This window comes from Budorcas taxicolor, chromosome 2 (genome assembly GCF_023091745.1).
Source record: "Budorcas taxicolor isolate Tak-1 chromosome 2, Takin1.1, whole genome shotgun sequence".
Classification (NCBI taxonomy): domain Eukaryota; kingdom Metazoa; phylum Chordata; class Mammalia; order Artiodactyla; family Bovidae; genus Budorcas; species Budorcas taxicolor.
Window position 1 is genome coordinate 135,593,917 of NC_068911.1, and position 21,332 is coordinate 135,615,248.

The 21,332-nt window shown below is 38.5% G+C and overlaps 1 protein-coding gene across 1 annotated transcript in view; it reads left to right on the plus strand.

The window, feature by feature from the left end:
- The window catches only part of FAM117B (family with sequence similarity 117 member B), a 68,032-nt gene extending 55,185 nt beyond the window's left edge, over positions 1-12,847 (plus strand). The window contains exons 5-8 of the mRNA XM_052636040.1: positions 3,302-3,445; positions 4,781-5,006; positions 7,091-7,211; positions 12,529-12,847. Of these exons, the coding sequence (XP_052492000.1) occupies positions 3,302-3,445; positions 4,781-5,006; positions 7,091-7,211; positions 12,529-12,847 (810 nt within the window). The remainder of the gene's footprint in view (positions 1-3,301; positions 3,446-4,780; positions 5,007-7,090; positions 7,212-12,528) is intronic.
- The last annotated feature ends 8,485 nt before the right edge of the window (positions 12,848-21,332 follow it).

Consider the following 21,332-nt stretch of genomic DNA (forward strand, 5'->3'; position numbering starts at 1 on the left):
TGCTTGAAAGTTTCAAGATTTTGCCACTGAGAAATCAAAACAGTAGGTGCTTCAGATGTGACCTTCATTAGAGAATAGCTGTAGCTTAGAAGAGATAAAAGGGGGAAACACATGAGAGGACACTGATCTCTGGAGGACAGAAATAAAGTGATGCTGACAGGACAGGAGGAATCAAGGCCATGTGGAGCCCCCTACCAAAGCCCCTATGATGGGAAAGCTTTTTTTCCCCAGTGCTTTCTAATTTTTTAAGGAATCCATTCTAAACATCAGTTGTGACCACTGTTTTGTTTTATTAGGGTTTCTGGCTCACATTTCTCTCCTAGATTTCTGTTGAATTGCTGAACAGACCTTTTTTTATCCTACACAGTTTTCTTCCTTTGAAAATTTAGCTATCTTTATCTTTTTCCCTGCTCAGCTACTACTTCAGTAGGTATTCTTCCCATCTTTCCTGAGTCTGCTTGTCTTGCCACAATTTTATCCCCATGCTTTGAAACAGATATTTAAGTTACAGTGTAGATTGGATTCTAATGAAGTTTCAGGGTTAGCCAAACTCTCTCTTGGAGTTCTTTGTTGGTTAATTCACAGCTTTTATGCAATTTGATCTTTAAGCTGTAACATAATATATAGATAGACGGAGAATGTAAATAGCAAAAAGAAAACTTTAAAACCGTGATTCACCTAATTGAAATCTTACTTGAGTGGAAAACTCTGATTTGAACAGAAAGAATCAAGAACTGAGAAAAATAAGAGATCCTTGTTGTTTCCAAAGGTCAAATCTTAGGAGAGAGAGATTTTTCCTTAATAATGGAAGGATTTTTAACCTTTCAGAGCTGTCTAAGGATACCTCTCAGTTAATATGATAACCCACTTGTATTTGCATATGCTGACTTATATTTAGAAATACACGTTTTTATTACAGAAAGCTATGTAGATGTGGGAAAAATAAATTATATATACACACACACAAAATTCCTTAAGAACCCTTGAAATGAAGCATAAAAGTTAAAGTATAATCACTTTTAAAATTTTTAAATATTTTAGGGCATAGTTTATGTAAGGAATAAAATCAAAGGCCTATTATTTTTTATTTATGGAATAATAACAGTATGCTTAATGAAGAAAATATTTCCCAGACGGCTTGGGTAGATTATTTTTCTTCTAAGCATATAACTGTTTGCTAGTTAAGTGAATTGCTGTTGAACCTTTGCTTCATTTACCTAAAATGGTGTGTTGACCTTAGGAAAGTGGCCATTTTCTTTTTTCTCCTTCCTTTCTTTTCTTTGCTTTAAATAAATTAAACTGTTGACACTTGCCACTATTTTAGATTACATTTGAGAAGAACTTCTTACCAATTATCTAGGATATGACTTCTGTAGCTGCCTGGAAAGGCAGTAACAAGATGTCCAGTTAGTTATTACACTGGTGGGTTCCTGTTATGTGCATTTCTCAACATGACACCCAGCAGACTTAAGCTTTCTGTTCTTTGAAGACTTACTAACAGATCCTTATGGTTCCCAAATCCAGAAAGGTCAACATTTTGCAGAAACCTTGACAGCTCATCTTCCCCTTCTAGTCTTCTCCTTCCTCATTTCTGTAATGTTAGCTACAAACCAGATGCAGCCTGAAAATGGCATCCAAAGAAAGCCATTATTCATGTTGTTTTGTGACTTTTAGGAGAGAAAATTAAGTTTAGAATTGAGTACCTTTCACTAAATATAAAAAATAAAATCAAAGTTCTGTTTGTAGTATATATACTGATAACTCCTGAAATCTTAGTCTGTAGCAGTTCTCTGTTACCTCATTATTTTTTGACAGAGGAAGAGTCCAGGCACAGGAAGGATGCCTGCCTGACAGAAATGCTCTGACATGCTCTCCACTGCAGACTAGTGAGCTCTGGGTTTCTTTTAACCCATAGGTGCTTCAGTCCAAATCAGTTTCCTTTCGTCCCTTCACTAGTTTTTGTTTTCTCTTGCCACCACTTTGAGAAAGGTTTCTTTCCTTCCTTGACCTGTCATGAACCAAACCATATTCTTAGCTTCATTCTTCCACTCTTATCCCAAGAGTAAGTACATATCTAATTGGAGAGAGTTTCTTTTTTTTTTTTAAGCCTGTTTTAGATTATTCTTTGGAATATTATTCTGTTGCTAAGGAAACAAGAGGATGAGAATAGGTAAAAAGAGAAAAAAGTACCCTTCAAGGTGTTAGTGACAGGTCTCGGGGATATAAAAAACTGATGGGAAATAGCCAGTTTCAGTGACTATCTTAGGCATTGTTTCACTGAAGTAGGAAAGTGAAGACCTTGGGGTGAGAGTAGGGTGGAGGGTGGAGAATGCAAGTTCTCAGAAGAATGGAGGGGAGGGCTCTGGTGTTTACTTTCCTCTTCCTGTCCCGTCTTATCACAGTCCTGTCACAGGGTGAACCAGGGCTGGACTGCTGAGGAGGCTTTCGGGAAGTGAGGGAAGTTACTGGCTTTGTAGCACCACGACGGAAGGATTGAAGAATAGGGGATCTGAAACCTCCCTGAAAGAGAGGTTTCTCAAAGAGACCTCCCTAAATGAAGGATGAATTAATCACATTTCTTTACCAGACAGCAGGACAATACAAGATGACCTTCTGGCACACTGTTGCTATGAACTTTGGCAGATACCTTGCAATTCTTGTTTCATATTTTATTTTGAGTATCTTGTCAGGAAACCAAGTGATATCCTGTAATATAATCAGTTATTTCTTTTCAAAAGTAATACTGTGCCAGTGGGAACTTTTTTTTTAACTAGAGATAGGCTTTGAAACAAAACATTAAAATAATTACAGTGGAAGTATAAATAGATTTCACAGGGAAGTTACTCTGTCATCTTGCTACTGTATATGGACTTTGGAAGTGATTTTGTTTTTCCTACCAATTTTTTTGATAAATTACTTTTTGTTATTTATTTTCTGGAATATAGATAATTATGGCACTGGAGGACTTTAAAGTTATGTTCTGAAATCTGAACTCCTGTAATCATGAAAGAATGTCTGAGGTTAAGATTCTTTTAGTGTTTTCCCATATCCCTCTTCTCTTTACAGTCCCTCATAAATGTGAATTAATTTCTGAAATTCTACCTTGATTGTCTGGGATTTTTGCTTTAAATTATATTTTCGTGTATACCAAGGAGCAGGTTTCGTTATTCACACCTTTTGTGAGGTCTGTAAATTTTATTTTAGAGTTACCCAGATCAAATGGAAGTATGCTTCCATCTAGCGAATGTAAAGGTAGTAATAAATGTTTTTTCTCCCCCGCCCCCCACCACTTTTTCTTAAGGCTCCTGTTCCAAAGAGTGCACTTATTCCAGTAATTCCCATCACCAAATCAACAGGCTCCCGGTTCCGGAATAGTGTGGAAGGACTGAATCAGGAGATTGAAATAATAATTAAAGAGACTGGGGAAAAGGAAGAGCAACTTATAGTAAGTAATCTTCTATCTTAAAATCAGCCTTATACATTAATTCTTCTAATTTTTTTTTTTTAAATCACAATTTTGGTTTCCATATTTACATGTTTCTTGCTTCTTGTTGAGAATAAAAATTTATCTCTTTTGAAAAACTCTGACCTTGCAAGTGAATGACAGTTTTTGTTTCTTTGCATCTCATAGAGACAACTGATATGACTTAAATTTGGGTCCTTGAACAGAAACTATTTTTTGTTTTTCTGTATTTAAAAAATCACAGATATGCTTCTCATTGTCTATAACTCCATTTAACAAAAGTTCAGCTTAACTGGTTTGTTGGTGGTGGCATGGAATATCTTCTGAGTATGAATATATATCTTACTGTTTGTCAGTTACTGTTTGGTTGACTTTCTCATCATGAAGCACAGGTTTTCTTACCTATAACATGCATAGAATGTGTATTCTATTAACTGTGACATACAAAAGTACAGTTTATATGTAAGACAGAAAATTTCCTGTTTATATTTAAAAGCATGTCACAGTATCCTGAAGCTTTCCTTCTTCAGTGAAGGAGGAACTGGGGAGTTTAAAGTAGTATTTTATTGACGCCTGAGATTTCTCTCCCTTAAAATGAAAGGCTGGTTTAGCTTAGAGAAAACACTACTGCCCACACCCTACCCTCCTCCACTGCACAATGGTGAAACTTCTCCCGGTGTATGATAAAGGTAAACGCAGCAAAGGTGTGCGGGGAGCCAGTTTCCCTGCTAAGTGAGTCACACAAGCCTTCCTCTGAACCTTCTCCTTGATTTCCCTCTATAATTAGCGATGCTGTGATTAACCGGTCTCTTGTTTAGGAAGGTTTCTTGGAGAGCACTGTTTGAGGAGGGAGTGAGCAGGGCGGGAGGGCGGCAGGGGCTATCATCAGGTATTACTGGTTCACACAGCGCACAACCTTTTCTTCTCACGTGGAACCTAGAGTTACACCTAGGCTTCTCCTCTGTTATAATGGGGTATCTTGATCATTTTGAAAATAACAGCACGTGATAAGTAACTCAGTGTTGTTTCATCCTTCAGCGAGCACCGACCACTCATGTGCCAGACCCCTGGGAGTTCAGAGGTTCTGCTCTGCCGCTCCGTGTCCAGCGGCAGGGGAGGGCGGGCGATGAGACAGGAATGGCTGTCCCCACAGCCAACACACAGGCGTCTCCCTCTACCGTGAGGCCCGATAAGGAGAGGGTTTCTGACTCTTGAGTCTTCTGCAACAACAGGGGAAGGTTGAACCTTGGGTGCCTTTCTAGGGGAATTTCAAAATCAGTGACCAGAACACATACATTTGAAACATTTCTGTAACAGCCCCAAGACATTCCCGACGGCCACCGCGCGCCTCCGCCCCTTGCGCAGAGGAGCAGCAGCACACGCAGCACCGACACGCAGACGCCCGGCGGGGCCGAGCGGGGGAGCGACGACAGCAGCCGCTCCCAGTCCGTGTCCCCCACAGCCTTCCTCACCATCTCCAACGAGGGCGGCGAGGAGAGCCCGTGCTCGGCTGATGACCTGCTTGTCGACCCCAGGGATAAAGGTGCAACACGGGAGGAGTTTGCTGCCACGGGAAAAGTGACACCGCCGCTGTATCCTGGTTTCTGTTCATTTTCTAGCGGAACACTACACTTAGGGCCACTAAGATCTTGACTTTGAGATGTGTTCAAAATACAGATTTTAAAGAACTGTAGTACAGAACCATAGGTTTTACTGCGGTACTCAGGTGATGGTCAGGTTGGCTGGGTTTATGGGCTTTTGTAGGTATACTTTTTTTTCTTCTTGCACTTACTAATACAAACTCCTTAATAGTGAGTAACATCCTTTTTGGTATAAATGAGATAAACATTTGTCCTGAAAAGCATTTGTTTTCTGTTACCTTAGTTGTCATGTTTTTACTATCTTACTACTTTTTAATTGAATGTGAAGCCTTCAAGTTAGTGTGTTTCAGGATCTATATTTGTGATATTTCTAATAAGAATTAAGCTGACTTATATCAGTGCAAGATGAGTATTCCAGGCAAGCCTGGAGTAAAAGGGGAGGTGGGATACTTACAGTATTAAACCACTTGCATGATTCAGAAAGTAACTGGAGACATAGCACTTTGAATATTAGTTACTAATAATGTTTTACAAATATGATCATCTATCTTTACCAAGGCAGTCTTTTCTTTTAGCCTAAATTCTAGTTATTAGTGCATGAGCTTGAGAAAAATGATAAGATAAATCCTATGGCTCAGTTCAGTAGTCATTTATTTAGAACCTCCTACTTGCAGTGTGTTGATTGTCCTAAAATGTTGCACGTCTGATGACAGCTGGTCATTAGTGCCAGTCATCTGAAGTACGGAGACTATAGCACGTGCAAAAGACCTAAGATTTACAGAGGAAGTCACTTCAGACTATGGGCAATTGTAAAATCATACTATTTGGGCCCTCTTTTTGTCATCTACAAGGTTAAATAAAACATGGCTATACCCTAGACCAGTTATTAATAAATCACACCCCCTGGGGGCAGGACATAGGCACCAGCAGTTTTCGGTGCTCCCAGGCAATTCACATGCACAGAATTTTGACACCACTGAATTAAATCTTTTGATTGGGCCTTGTGTTTCTTGTCAGGAGTTGACATAATTAATTACTTCTGATACTTGCTATAAGGATTAAAAGAGAGAGTGATGCAGCTCCGAGTACTTAAGCTCAATCAGATGTACCTGCCCCACCCAACCCACCCCGAGACTAACCATAGCTATTAAAATCTGCCCCTTGATTTTCCGTACTTTCTACTTTTACTTCAACAGCATATAGGAACTCTGTAAGTTTTGTGTCCTGCTGTATTTGACTTTAGGAGTGACTGGTTAACTTCTCTGGGTTTCTTTTCTAAGAAAGGGCTACTGTCAGCAAGGAGTTGTAGTTTAGTTGACAGAGACTGTACATTTAGAACACATAGGTTACATATCAAGAATTCTAAGTTAATGTGGTAGAAACTGAGGACATCAGCACTGAACAGAATCACCAGAGTAAAGAAGTGTTCCCTTGGGTAGGGTTAATTTAGAAAGATAACAAAAACTTTGAGCCAGACTTTGAAGGAGGTTTTGGAAAATGAGCAGAGAAGGACCTCTTAGGTATAGAGAAGTTTGTAGGCAGAAGAAAGTCTCTGCCATACAGTGTGCATAGACTGACTACCTGGAGCAGAGATTGCAGTCAGAGAGTAGAGGAATCACCTGAGAGATTCTGAGGGGCAGCCAAGAATCAATGATAAGCCACCAGTGAGGAACCATTTTAGTTATTTGTCTTGGGAAGAATGGAGGTGGCATTTGAGCCCACGTGCTGTGTAGAGAGTAGAAATAAGAGCAGCATACCGCAGTATTCAGTGCTGAGGAGTAAGTTATACAGGCCTAGGCTGTGGTAATTGTAGTAGAAAGGAAAATCTCTGGTTTATGCATTTTTTAACAATTAGTCTTTTTTACCAGGAATTGTGTTAGATATTGGGGTAATGTGGATGAGTAAAGCCTTGCTACCCTCAAGTAGTAGCTCATGGTATAGGGGAGGCCAGGAGCAATCAAATACAGTAGGACTATGCACATATGTGCTAGTATTTCTTAGTAATCCAGCATGTCGTTTCTTGCAGAGAATGGGAACAACTCTCCTTTGCCCAAATATGCAACCTCACCAAAACCTAACAACAGTTACATGTTCAAAAGGGAACCTCCTGAGGGCTGTGAGAGGGTCAAAGTCTTTGAGGAATGCTCGTAAGTATCCCCCCCATCCCTCCCCCACCCCAAACTTTTATTATGAGAAGTAATAAAAGAATTTCAAATAGGCTGAAGAACAGTACAGTGACCACTCGTATATCCAACACTAGATCCTATGGTTAACATTTTGCTTTGTCTCTTTTGTGTTTTGGTGTTAGTTTTTACAGAACTGTTTGAAAGTAAGTTGTAGTCATGACATTTAACCTTGAATCCGGTTTAATACTTATTTCCTAAAAGTAACCACTCCTACATAACCACAGTACCATTGTCACACCAAAGAAAATCACAGTTATGCTTAACATCAACTAGCATCCAGTTATTATTCACATTTCCTCAGTCGTCCCCAGCATATCACCCGTGGTTATTTTTGAACCTGTAAACAGTCAGCACCACACATTGAATTTAGCAGTGTATTTATTCAAGAGACCACAGATCTCAATGCAGGGTGGGTTTCCTCCTTTCAAGGATCAAATTCCCTTCAGTTTTTTAGTCTCCAGTTCTTTAAACAATTAAAATATTTTCCTGCCAACATGGGGAAGAGAACTCTATTACTTAGCAGAAACATGTTGCTGTGATCAAGATCACAGAAGAAGCAGAACTTTAAACAGCGTCTGGTACCCTTGGTATGCGATCTGCTGTACTCATGTATTTCTGTTGGCTTTTACTCTAGTCAGGGACTCTGAATTTTAGACTCAGAACCTGCTTAGAAAGTATTGCAGCCATGGCCTACTTTCAGCAGCCTTGGCCCCTTGCCTTATAAGTGATGGCTACAGGGTTGTAGGTATGTATGATGCTGAGCAAATTAGGTGACAAACATTATTTGAAGAGAGAAAGATGGTACATATTTAAATCTCACTTTTCAATCTTGTTGCAAGACTAAGAGACACCTTCTGGCTTTTTCTCACTATGAAACTAAAAATACAGTGTGGAGCTCGTCCAGCCTTGTTTGGTTCACATAACTTCTTTGTTCCATCATGAGTATCAGAATCGTTCTGAAACATGGCATCCTTTTGTTCTGTGTGCCCCTCCTGTCAGTGCTTCCTTTAATGTCAGTTCTAAACAGTTTTCCACACAAAGAGCATTGTCTTTGAATCCCTTCACCTTCTCTACTAGGAGATCCCAGCTGTCAGTCTTTTTGCTTTTGTGACAATAATTGAAAACCCTGTTTTAGCAGCTGCTTATTTACTCTTTGCACCACGTAAGTCTGAAGGCATGCTTGGTGCCAGAGTTTAAGCAGTATTTCTCCACACATGTGTTTCATGGACTCCTTGCACCATAATCATCCAGGAAATTAGTTCAGACTACAGAGTCCCAGGTCCCACCCTAGCCCTAGCCTTAAGGAGTGAAAAAATACGGAGGTAGATAGGACCGGGAGTATGCATCTTTAACATATCTCAGAGGACTTTTATGCTTCAATTGAACATGCTGGCTTAGACCTTTTCATGAGAGTTCTTCAGAAATAGTCATTTTAATAGGTAAAAGTTAAATGGTCCACGTGGAGCCTTTTGGAGTATTTGACTCATGGCTGATGGACTTAAAAAGCAATTTGAATTTCTGTATAAATGACTTTGAGTGAATATTGGTTGTGTAGGTTGGTGTCCTGTGGCATCTGCCTAGACTGTTATGTTTGGAATAGTTCTCAGTATCTGAACTGTATACATACAGCTGTGTTGCTTGTTTCTAAAGAGGGGAGAAAGGATGGGGAATATGTATGTATTGTGTGTGTATGTATGGATGGATAAATAAAAGGTGAACCATGACATATAAAATGTTTTATGGCATATCTATCTGTTATTAGAAGGTAAATCTCTTCTTTTTTAAATGCACATAGTTTATTATAAATTTTACTGACATAAAGGATGTGTAGCACACAAAAACCTATTTATTTTTAAATATCATTTTGTATTCCAAAAGGAAATTAATAACAGTAACCCAAGAATGGATTTTTTAGAGCTAATTTTAACCTTCTATCAATAAAACAAGTTACTCAAAGTCTGAAATATTGGTTTCTTTTTGCCCCAGATCTGCATGTCATAATTAGAGCAAAATCCTCTGGACACACTAGCATTAAAGCAAGGGTAATTATTGGTCCTAATCTTAAAATTTTAGCTTATTTAATCATTCTTTAAAGTATATTTTTCTAAGTCTTCATTTTTGTTTAAAGGTAGACTTAAAGATCTGAACCAGCTGTTGTAGTCAGGTGAGGGATTAATCTCTCATTTGCATGTTTATTTGCCTGAAAGAAAATAGGTAGTTGGATTGGGGCCCAGAAAGGACAAGATCAGATTTTGCTTTTTTTTTTTGATACAGCAAAGACCTTAGCCATTCCTTCTGCACTTAGTCCTTTTTAATGCAGTCACATAGGCTGTTTCCTGATCCCAGTTAATGAACTCCTTGACCTTAGTTATCTTAGGTTCCTAGATATTATGGCCTCTTTGCAGTATAGAGATTTTTTTTTAAAGTATGACAGAACCGCTCTTTCTTCCTTTCTTTCCTTCTCTCCCATTCTAAGTGAATTGGAACCACCATTTCTTAGCTGATAATTTATTCCTGACTTTGAAAAGAAAATTGCATAAGGCTTTTAAAAAAAAAAGCAAAGAATTCCTTACATCAGTATGAAAATACCTATAATAATTATCCAGTCTGACCATCTATTTTTCAGAAATCAGCTAGCAAGCAGTTATATCTGTTTTGAGAAACAGTCACTTTTGGTATAACTTATGGAAAAATAAAATATTTAAATTAGTTCTGAGGTCTGTACGTGTTTTGTTTTTTGTTTTTTTGGTTCCTTTTGTTTCTTTTCTTTTTGTGTGTGTTTTTTTTTTGTTTTATTTCTTAAATTGAAGAAAGCTTTGTAGTAGTATTAGAACTTTCAGCTTCTATTAGTAGTGGCATAAGTATTACACTGGTCATGCACCTCAGGGGTGGGTAATGAATTTCTTGGAGAATCTTCTCCTAAAAGTTAAATGGAGTAAAAATTGATTGCTTTTGGTGGATTGGGGTCATGATTCGAAGAGGGGATACTGGAAGAGGGGTTGGGGGCGTGATGCTTTTTTTTTTTTACTGTTAGTGTTTTGTTTCTTGATCTGTGTGCCTGTTAGACAAGTTATGATTTTTTATGTTATTTTGTGTGAGATCTGTTGCCTATTCTGTTTTCGTGAAAGCAGAAAGGGAGTTAAACTGATTTTAGGTTCTGTCATTTAAAAAGTCACAGTTATCAGATCATTAGTTGAAGAAAAACTGAACAGTTTTTTTGACTCTTAAGTATAAATATATGTAATTTTTAAAAGTGTATTTTTGGTGCTGATGGGATATAGGTGAGAGGGAATTTTAGATTCTCTTTTAGCAGTGTAGAGGCTGAGAAACTTATTGATAATAATGATGCTATATAATTAATGTTGTATTGAGAATTCATTTGAAATGTGATCCCATTTAGGCCAGAGGTGAAACTTGGAGTAGGTACCTACTTAATAGCATTAACAAAACAAATAAATTAGCCTTAAAAAAAAAAAGTCAGTAAGAAGTTTGTCTGTATTTCAGAAACACGAGTTTTCATCCTCAAGATCCATTGGCAGCATTGTGTCTTACGTGATTTTTAGCAAGATAACATCGAACAGTAAATAATTAAAAACCTAAGCCTCATTTGGAGGGTGTGAAACTTGATTAGCCCTTTTTTCCCCTAATATAAGAATGAAAGTTATCTACTAATTCTTCGAAAAAAAAAAAAAAGCATTATTTAATTATACAAACATAATATCAACTTCCTATCTGCTTTAAGGAATTGAAAACCATGTTGTCAGTAAAAAGAGAGGTGTATGCCCTTCTTACGGTATATCCAAATACACATGTGACCCTAAAAGTACTCACCATCTAAAGTTCCCACTGTGTCCAAGAATAGCAACACACAAGTAAAACAAATTTAAATGATGTAATTTCTTTCTTCTTAAATTATTCTTGCCAAAGCTATCCATGGGTAGTATTCACTATTAATAAAATATGCCTACCCAAAGCACTGCCTATGTGGAACATTTTTTTTTTTGCACCTGCTCCCCAGGTTTGTTGTTTATTCATTCTTTAAAACCCAGCTCAGATGTTTCTTCCTCTGGAAGTTATCTTCCTACCAAACTCCCCCTCTTTCTTTGTGCCAGAGGTTTTTTACTCGCTTGTTCTACCTCTAAACACTTTACAGACCATTTTTATCACATCTCTCAGACATGCTTGTGCGAGTTTTTAACCTTTTTTTGCTGTGGACATCTCTGGCAGTTTGGTAAAGCCTTTGATTCATAGCTTCTCTGAATTATGTTTTAAAAACACATTAAAAATTATAAGGGAGACTGATAATACTGGAGTAGAGTCTGTCCCTTATACCTCTCTCGTCCCAAGAACTACATATTTAGTATGTCTCCATGTATGTCACTTTATCTTTAGGTTTCCAGAATCTAGTGCAGACTTGGCACACTTGGATTTTTATTTATTTTTTATTAGGAGAGATGAGAACCATACTTTTATCGTATGATCATACTACCTTTTCCCACCTGAATCTTGATTTATTTAGGTTCTTCCATTTGAATTTCTTCTTAGTTTTGTGTCACTTCCATGTTACTTTAACAGTTTAAATTTTGTATTTTTACTTTCAGGGAATACCACTAACACTTGTATCCTTTTCCAGCCATTTGGGTTAATTGTCAAGAGCTCCTGAGGAGAGGGAAGGATTTGGTTTCAATAAAACCTTTAGAACAGAGGACTGTCATTAGTTTTACCTTGATTTTACATTTACATTATGCTATTCAGGAAATCATTATGGCTGTTAACTCAGAACTGTTTCAAAGAGATTTTTAAGCATGCTTGGAGAAGCCAAGCCCAGCAAAGTTTAGTCACACAGTGGCAAAGCTCAGCAAAAGATAGACATCTTGGGTCATTCATTTCCTTGCCTTTGCCCTTCAAAATAGTACAGACTTTGGAACAATCATAGTGGGACATATTTTTGTCTTTAAACAGCTGGAATATCTTTTGCTTTAGGAAATTCTTTATTCACATTGGCTGTCTTAGAGCTTCACTGAGATGCCTGAGCATCCTGTTTGGAGCCTGGGCTCTCCAGGGAGCTGAAATCAACAGTAAACTCATGTCCTTCCAGCATTCTGAGATGCATAATTCAAATCATGTGTCCTTTGGTTGATGGCATTTGGAGCCTTGGACATAGCTTGAGTTTTGTTTTCCTTTTTTGTGTCTGTAAGTTGTTGTTGTTTTTAAAGAAAAAAACTTACTTCTGGTGTTTCGTGACTTAAAAGTCTTGGGTTATTTATTCTGTGTCTAGGCCAAAACAACTTCACGAAATCCCGGCCTTTTACTGTCCTGACAAAAACAAGGTGAATTTCATTCCTAAGAGCGGCTCTGCTTTCTGCCTCGTCAGCATCCTGAAGCCACTCCTCCCCACACCAGATCTTACTCTCAAGGGCTCTGGCCATAGCCTGACCGTCACCACTGGCATGACCACCACTCTGCTGCAGCCCATCGCTGTGGCCTCCCTGTCTACAAACACAGAGCAAGATCGAGTCTCTCGAGGAACGAGTACAGTCCTGCCCCCGGCCTCTCTCCTCCCCACGCCAGAACCCATTGAGGAAGCAGAAGGATAGGTCCCAGTGCTGCGAGGCTGTAGTTCTGGGCAACTGAGAACCTCCTCGACCCCTTGGCAGCGATGGCATCGTGGCTCCTGGTTGGCTGTGACGTGCCCCAGCTCTTCCACACTGATGCGGCGTGGCGTGGCTGCTGGAAGGGAGCGGCCCCTCTGGAGGCCGGCCCTCAGCGCCGAGCCTGCTTTTGCTTAAAGCACCGGTTGAAACAAGAAAAAGATATCATTCTTTCCTTTTGAAGGGCCAATATCACGTTTTTTGTTCTCAAATTAGACTTTTTTGAAAAAAAACAAAAAACTGATCCCTGCAAACATGATTCCTGAAGGGAGACGTGAATGATGCTGCAAGAACCATCTTTTCTATGAAAATGACTATTTTATACCAATGTTACATTTTCTGGAAACGTAGCAAACAGGATGTTCTTTGGTGGCCTCTGTTTCTTGTTTCCCTTTCTAGATGTGTGCTTTTCTCAGCTGTTTTCAGCTTTGGGACCAAAGGGATTGTTGACATTTTCCTAGCAATCTTAATCTCATGACTGTGTTCTTCTCCCAAACAAGAATTGATAGGTTAATAATACCTTGAACCAAGTATATATATGAAAAAGATAAAAAGCAATATGAGTACATTATGTGACTTATGTTTTCTGATGTCAGAAGTTTGTGCTTTGGGTGAAATATTTGTAAAACTGCTGTTTTCTTCACTACTCCTGTACACATTTCACCACGTTGTCAGAAAAATTATAATCTGGAGACAAGTGCTTTAATATGTTCTCACCCATCACTGGAACTTGGTTTAAAAGTCAGTGAGCCAAAAGGAAACTTCACTGCCCAGTGTCGACTGCTAGCTAGGAGTAAGGAGCCCCTTGGATTTTCTGCGCAGTATTTATCACAGGAATGCCCTTCTGTCCCGCGGGTGTCATTCTGCCTTTAACCGTCACTGTATCATAGCCCCAAGAGATCCTGAAAATGGCTGTGCATGGATTTCCTCCTCTGCTTTTGTGATGTTGTCGTCTTGTGGATTTGGTCTGGGTTAGTAGTTTGCCAGGAGTGTGATCCATTGAATAGCAACCCTTAGTCACAGAATCTTGAGACTGACGTTTCCTTTGTGGTGGCTGGCACTGAGATATGTTGCCTACAGATTTTGCTAGTTTTTGCTCCAACATTCCACACAGAGGGGGAAAAACAGGCCAGAAGGGCTCTGGAGCATAAACAGCAGGCGCCTTTGAAGAATTTGGGATTTAGGCCGATCTTAACACAAGCACTGCCGGAATCGCATGAGAGCAGACTTCGTGTCTGGACATGTGGTATCAGGAGCAGCGCTGCTTAAAAAGTCACAGCATTGCTGATAGAAAGCATCCTTCTAAGATCTTCATGAACTACCTTACGATGCAATAATTTAATGTTCCTATACACATTATAGGAGGAGAACATTTAAATACTGTAAAAGGGATTCAGTTTAGAAGGTTAATATGTCAGTTTGTCCAGATATATCCCATCAAAGAAAACCTAGTGGTAGCAATAAATCTTCTGAAAGGACTTCTTATATTTAAGTACCTTTAAAACATCTAAATAATTAAAAATATGCCCTGTTAAAAATGGAGATGGATTTAGGCAAATTAGGTAAACTCAACATTTGAATAGTCCCAGGTTTCAGTTGGTAGGCCTGATGAATTTTGGTACTTTTTCCACCCAAAACTGATTTAGCTGGAATTAGTACATTGTGGCTTCTAAATTGGAAAAGCTCAGTTATTCAAGGTCTAAATGTTCTCTGGTGGGGTGGTTTTTGAGAACCTTGATCATTTGACTTTACTATTTCACCACTGAGAACTGCTCTGTCAGAAGTACGGAAGAAGGGCAAAACAAATCAGGTGAGCTGGTGTTGAAGGTTGGAAGTTAAAAGTAAGGTTTCAGAAAAATCCCCAATCAGTTTTTGGATTACCTGAATTCTGTTAAATCTCTGTTCTTTTCCTTGCCTCAGACTTACTTCTTTTGCCATCTGGACGTGGTCACAGGGGTGTTTTACTAAAATGCCACTTTGTAAAGTTTTTCTTCTTACTCTGTTGTGCACATTTGTCTAACATCTTTCTGTAGAGTATTCATATATCCTTAATCTAAAGTAATTTAAAATCAGAATGGGAGACAGTTTTAAGATACTGTCATTTTCATAATCTTATAGGTGGAACTTTTAATGTTTGGCTGTAAGGAGAATGTGAATTTGCAGGTAAATGAATTATATGGCAACCAGACATAGCCCTCATGTTTGGGAGAAATAGAGCCTGAGGTATGAAGGAAGGAAAAAAGGTACAAGATATAAAAAAAACTCTTAACTGCCAGTGCCAAAGGGCTAAATTTTAAGTTTATGAGCTTTACGCCGTCTTGAAAAAATATTGATTGTAGTCCATTTAGCTTTTATTTAACCTTGGTGCACAGGTGATTGACTTTTTTTTTAAATGGGTCTACTCTTAATAGAATGCATAATATTGTTTTCTAAAATTACATTCCATAATTATCTTGTTATTCTGTAGAAAACTGTACAGAAGGTAAGTAAATCAGAATAGCTTCAATGGAAATACAATTTAAATTTTTTTAAAATTTTGAATAAATTTACTTCCATTGCGGTAAAAGAAACAGGTGGCTTGTATATTTCAGCAAAAGGAAGCTATTCTCTGGTTATTAACTTTGTCAGTGTTGTTATTTTTACTCTTAAACAGTTTCTTTCTTGCTGTGATAAAAATATACATTTACTGTTTCTGATCATGACCAAGTCTGTATTACTTGTCAAATTTAGATCTTAAGTTGTCATGGCTTTTGTGAACAGTTATTCTTTGATTAATATGGTGAGCATGGATGCCAAAATTATTTTTTAATTAGGTTCATTTTATTTAAACTATTTCTGATATTTGTGACAAGCCAAATCAGCCTTTTAGAAGGTGCTACTGCTAACTGTGGAATAACTGGCAACAAGGAAGCCCCCAACCCCCCCTTTTTTTTTTTCTAATGGTTGGCTTTTACTGGGAAAAGGTATTTAAAAAAGTAACAATTTATAGCCTCCTCTGTGTCCATGATTAGGGCTGGATTGTCAGAATTTTCTTTTGTTAAAGGAAGTAAAAGAAAAATCGCCACTACTGAATTTATTAAATACTACTCTGAAGATTCATTCCTTAATGCTTAGAATTTTGATGTTTCAAGACTAGATCGGTGGAAGTGCTGAATCTGCATTTAAAAAAGCTAAAATACTTAATTTCGCACTTTAAGGTTTAAGTTTTACTCTTCCTGAATTAGGGATAACCAGATAAGCCCTGAACAATATTTTGTTTATACAATCCTGTTGATGGATATAATTTATGTTTTTTAAAAGTCTTTATTTTTCATCCCTGCTAAAGCTGTGTAAATCTTTTTCAAATGCAATTTTAAAAGTTTTGTTTTTCTAACAAAATTCTCCCAAAAAACTGCATTTCTGATGGTGATAAATATTGTTACTGTGTACTTACGTATTCCCTATATCTGAACACTTGTTGCTGCCTCACAAGAAAATAGAACTTTTATGTTAAAAATAAAGTCTGTTCTTCTTGAGAGTTTTTTTCTGTGTACTTTTATGAATATTGCCTCAAATGCAAATTTCTTTTCAGATATTTCTAGCTTGAAAAAACTTTAGTATATTCTTTTTCACAGGTAGAATAATGAATTTGTGTTAAGTAGCAGGATATATAATATTCTCAGTTGTTCTTCCTTATTTCCTTGCTACCTCCTCCTCACCTTCCTCTGGAACTGAGAGCGCCTGGTGTTTGTGGTACGTGCTAAGCAGACATTAAAATATCAGCAAGCGCACTGAACGATGTACCTGTTTAAATTCAGTACTTTACAGGTTGTTAAGAGATTTAGCTGGGGGCAGTCACTTAATTTCATTCTAAATTACACATAAAGGAGTTTTTTGCCTTTTGGTAATTCGTTCTTGCTAAGCCAGGTATATTCTTCCTTTGTGACAACGGTTTATAGATGCAAGGCAGTTGTTTAGGCTGAGGGGTTTAGTCTGTATGAAGATTGTATGCAGTATAATCTCTTAGAAAGCAGGGTCACCTTTTAAGTGTAGTAAGTGTCACCATGGCTGCCTGTCATAAAAAGTGGTCACCAAATTACTTTGTAAGGAATTCTAAAAATTATTTCTGGGGGGAAAAAGTTAACCATAATTTGGATATATAGGTGTATGTGTATATATACATACACACACACACATATAAATACATAATGTATTTATGATGTAACATAGCATCAAATATGAAGAGAATCTCTCAAACTAGTGTAACATTTTCTTCCATTTTTCTTTTTTTCTGTCTTTTCCCTCCACCTTTAGAGAAGTTGAGAGGAGAAAATTAGATCTTAAGTTGGGTGTGCCTAACTTTCTGTTTGATTTTTTTGCTTTGATTCATTAATATTAAATATACCCCCTTCCCCAAAAAGTTTTTAGGTCTATAATGATTCTTTCCCTTTAATTTCTTTTAAGTGGCTGGTTGTGAAATACTTAGCATCCCTTCCTAGGAGTTCCCTGCTAATGTATATCATTTTTTCCCTTGCTAAGATTGTTTGCTTTTTAAATATCTTTATTTTAGACCTCTATTAGAATGGTCTTCCCTGATGGCTCAGACAGTAAAAGAATCTGCCTGCAATGCAGGAAACCCAGGTTTGATCCCTGGGTCAGAAAGTTCCCTTGGAGGAAGAAATGGCAACCCACTGCAGTACTCTTGGCTTGGGGAATTCCATGGACAGAGGAGCTTGGTGGGCCACAGTCCATGGGGTTGCAAAGAGTCAGACATGACTGAGCAACCAACGCTTTCACTTCTATTAGAACATGGCAGGATAATATAGGTGACTTCACAGGTGGTGCAGTGGTAAAAGAATCCACCCGCCAATGTATGAGACTCGAGACGTGGGTTTGTTCCCTGGTTCAGGAAGATCCCTTTGAGTAGGAAATGGCAACCCACTCCAGTATTTTTGCCTGGAAAATTCCATGGACAGAGGAGCCTGCCAGGCTCCAGTCCATGGGGTTGTGTCTCTTTAGTTCAGTGTTTTCAAACTGTTTGGGTCTTGAAATGAATTATATAGGTCTAGCTAACATTTTTTTTAAATGAAGTATAACAAAAAACGTAAGTATATTCAGACATGAGGGGAATAGTATTTGTATGTAAGGCTTTTGCTAGCCTTGAAAGTGAAAGTCACTCAGTCCTGTCAAACTCTTTGCGACCCCTTGAATATATAGTCCATGGAATTCTCCAGGCCAGAATACTGGAGTGGGTAGTCATTCCTTTCTCCAAGGGATCTTCCCAATCCAAGAATTGGGAAGGGATTGGACCAAGGGATCAAACTCAGGTCTCCCGCATTGCGAGCAGATTCTTAACCAGCTGAGCCACCAGGGAAGCCTTTAGTAGCCACAGGGATACATATGTACTAGGTTGTAAAGTAAAATATATTTCTTATCGTGAGTTGTCATCAAAAATGATTTGAAAAATACTGTTGTAGATACAACTTTTGTATATATGTGTTTTGGGGTTGGTCTGCTATCTTAACAGGGAGACTGCAGTCTTTAAGGATACTGTTTCTACTTCCTTTTAGTAACTATCTCCAAATTGCTGGTTTTATTTAAAAATTTCTCTTCAGTGGTTTGCATCTTCTTCACGTGGAGAGTTTAACTCCATATACTCTTTGTTTGATTTTACACAGGAGTATGGATGCATCATACTACATCATTATGTTTTGGAGAAGACTATCATGGAGCTCAGGGCTTCCCTGGTAGCTCAGTTGGTAAAGAATCCGCCACATCACAGGAGACCCCAGTTTGATTCCTGGGTCAGGAAGATCCACTGGAGAAGGGATAGGCTACCCACTCCAGTATTCTTGGACTTCCCTTATGGCTCAGCTGGTAAAGAATCCACCTGCAATGTGGGAGACCTGGGTTCGAACTCTGGGTTGGGAAGATCCCTTGGAGAAGGGAAAGGCTACCCACTCCAGTATTCTAGCCTGGAGAATTCCATGGACGTATAGGCCATGGTGTCGCAAAGAGCCAGACATGACTGAGCGACTTTCACTTTCTATCATGGAGCTTTGATGGCCAAAAAACCAGGAGTATGACCATTCATCTCAGTTCCATGCCTTCAGCAGTTAGTTTTGAGATCATGGGGATCATTCAGAGGAGATCCAGGAAAAGCCCAAGATTTAGGGCCACAATTTGGGAACTAGTTCTGGCTCTGCAGCTTAATGGTCATGGGATCTTAAGCAAAAAAGTCACCTCTTTGAACTTCAGTTTTCTTGTGTTATTTCAGGAAATGCTGATGACAGTGCTAGTCAGTTAGATGGCCAGTGAGTATGAAAAATAACAAAACTGGGAGCAAACACATGTTATCTTCTCCTTTCTGTTAGGTAAGTTTATTCATTCCTTAGAAAAGCCACAAGTTGTTGATCAGGGAAAATGATCCCATGAAATTCATTTTACCTTGTAAAGTATAATACAGTCCATGGTGTCTAGCTGAAATCATAATAAAGGTGGGTAACACTTTCTGATAGCTTTCCACATGCCAGGCTTAGTGCTTACAGAACCCTCGGAAGCCAGATACTGCTAGTTACTATCTTATAAATCACAAGATCAGAATTAGATTAAGTAACTTATTCATGGTCATATACCTGAGAAATGTCAAAATCTGGCTTTGAACCAAGTCTGACTCCACAACTTAGACTTAACCACAAAGCCTCACTGCTATTTCTCCTGTAACAGTGACATTAATAAAATATAAGTGTCCGGTATCACTGCAGATTATGTGCCCTTAGGTCATTGCCTCGTTTGTTCTTTGTGGTATTCATTGGTTCAGCTGCTGGCAGTTTGGTTCAGAGGGCAAAGAGAAAGTAAGCTGGTTAAACACCAGTTCCTGCCTGACCAAGCAAGTTAGTGACACAAATCCTCAAGCTCTGGTTTTTAATGTTGCTACAGCTGCAGAAATTAAAAAGAAATATTTTCTTTAATTTGAGAAGCATATCTTTTAGGGGCTTCCCCGGTGGCTCAGTTGGTAAAGAATCCGCCTACAACGCAGGATACCCAGGTTTGATCCCTGGGTTGGGAAGATTCGCTGGAGAAGGGAATGGCTACCCACTCCAGTATTCTTGCTGGAGAATCCCATGGACACAGAAGCCTGTTAGGCTATAGTCCATGAGGTCTCAAAGAGAAACGACTGAGTGACTTTCACTATCTTTTTTGGAGAGGCAAAAAGTGGGGCTTTCAATTACATTTTTGGTGAATTTTTTTTTAATGTGACTTTTTGAGGTAAAGACTTAGAAAAGTAATTTTTAGTCTGTTACTTTGCATGCCCATTTCAGACAGACAGTAAAATCACCCAGATGACAGTTTAGTTCCTATGCAACATTAACAGGCGTTACCCCTAGATGGTCAGGCTGTGGAGGATTTCTTGGTCGTCTACTTTTCCAGACTTTTTAAATGACAGAACATTATTTTGAAATGGGATGAAGAAACTTTTTTTAAAGGTAGTAACACGCCCTTCAAAATCTTACCTGTTAACACTCACCTCACCTTTATCTCCAGTTTGTATTTAGTTTTTGGATGTTGATTGGTTTTATTTACACCACTGAGGAGAGACCCACGTCTTGAATTTAGATGCCAAGGACAGTTCTTAATGAACTCTGTGTGTGTGTGTGCATGCTTAGTCACTCAGTTATGTCCGACTCTGCGATGCAATGGACTGGAGCCCACCAGGCTCCTCTGTCCATGGGGATTCTCCAGACAAGAATACTGGAGTGGGATGCCATGCCCTCCTCCAGGGGATCCTCCCGACCTAGGTGTCAAACTCATGTTTCCTGTGTCTCCTGCATTTCAGGCGGACCCTTTACCCACTGAGCCATCAGGGAGCTCTTTAGTCTTCTTTTAAGTTGCACATAAAACATGGGAGAAGATAGACTGTGACCCATCCTAACAATAAGCATTTCTCTTCCCATCCTGCTCTGAAGGTCTTCTTTGGTGTATTTAAACGAACCCTTATTGTTGTGTGTTTTAAATGCATTACTTTCAGTACTGCTGAATTGGTTAATATGTTAAAGTTTAATGTAAAGTTAAAGTTTCCCAGTTTAATATCTACATCCCAAGATTCTGGCTCTGTTTCACTGCTCAAGGTAAGGAAATGCAGGGCCCTGCCAGTGTTGTGGAAGATAGAAGTAACTGGATCAATTAACCCTGGCTTTCTGTTCTTCCTGTCAGCAAATCAAGTTAAGTAATATGGCTTATATTTCACTGGTTATTGCATCCAGGCTCAGAATTTTGCTGTTTAGTATTCTGTATTTTGTTACTAACAGTATTTACACAAAAAACACACATTCTGTTATTTCCCATATCTTACAAAGTCCCTCCTGCATGAAACAGAAAGAATCAGTCTCACAAGGATATTAATTGCCCTGGTTTTATTTTCATTCTGTGGTATCTATATCATTCAAACTAC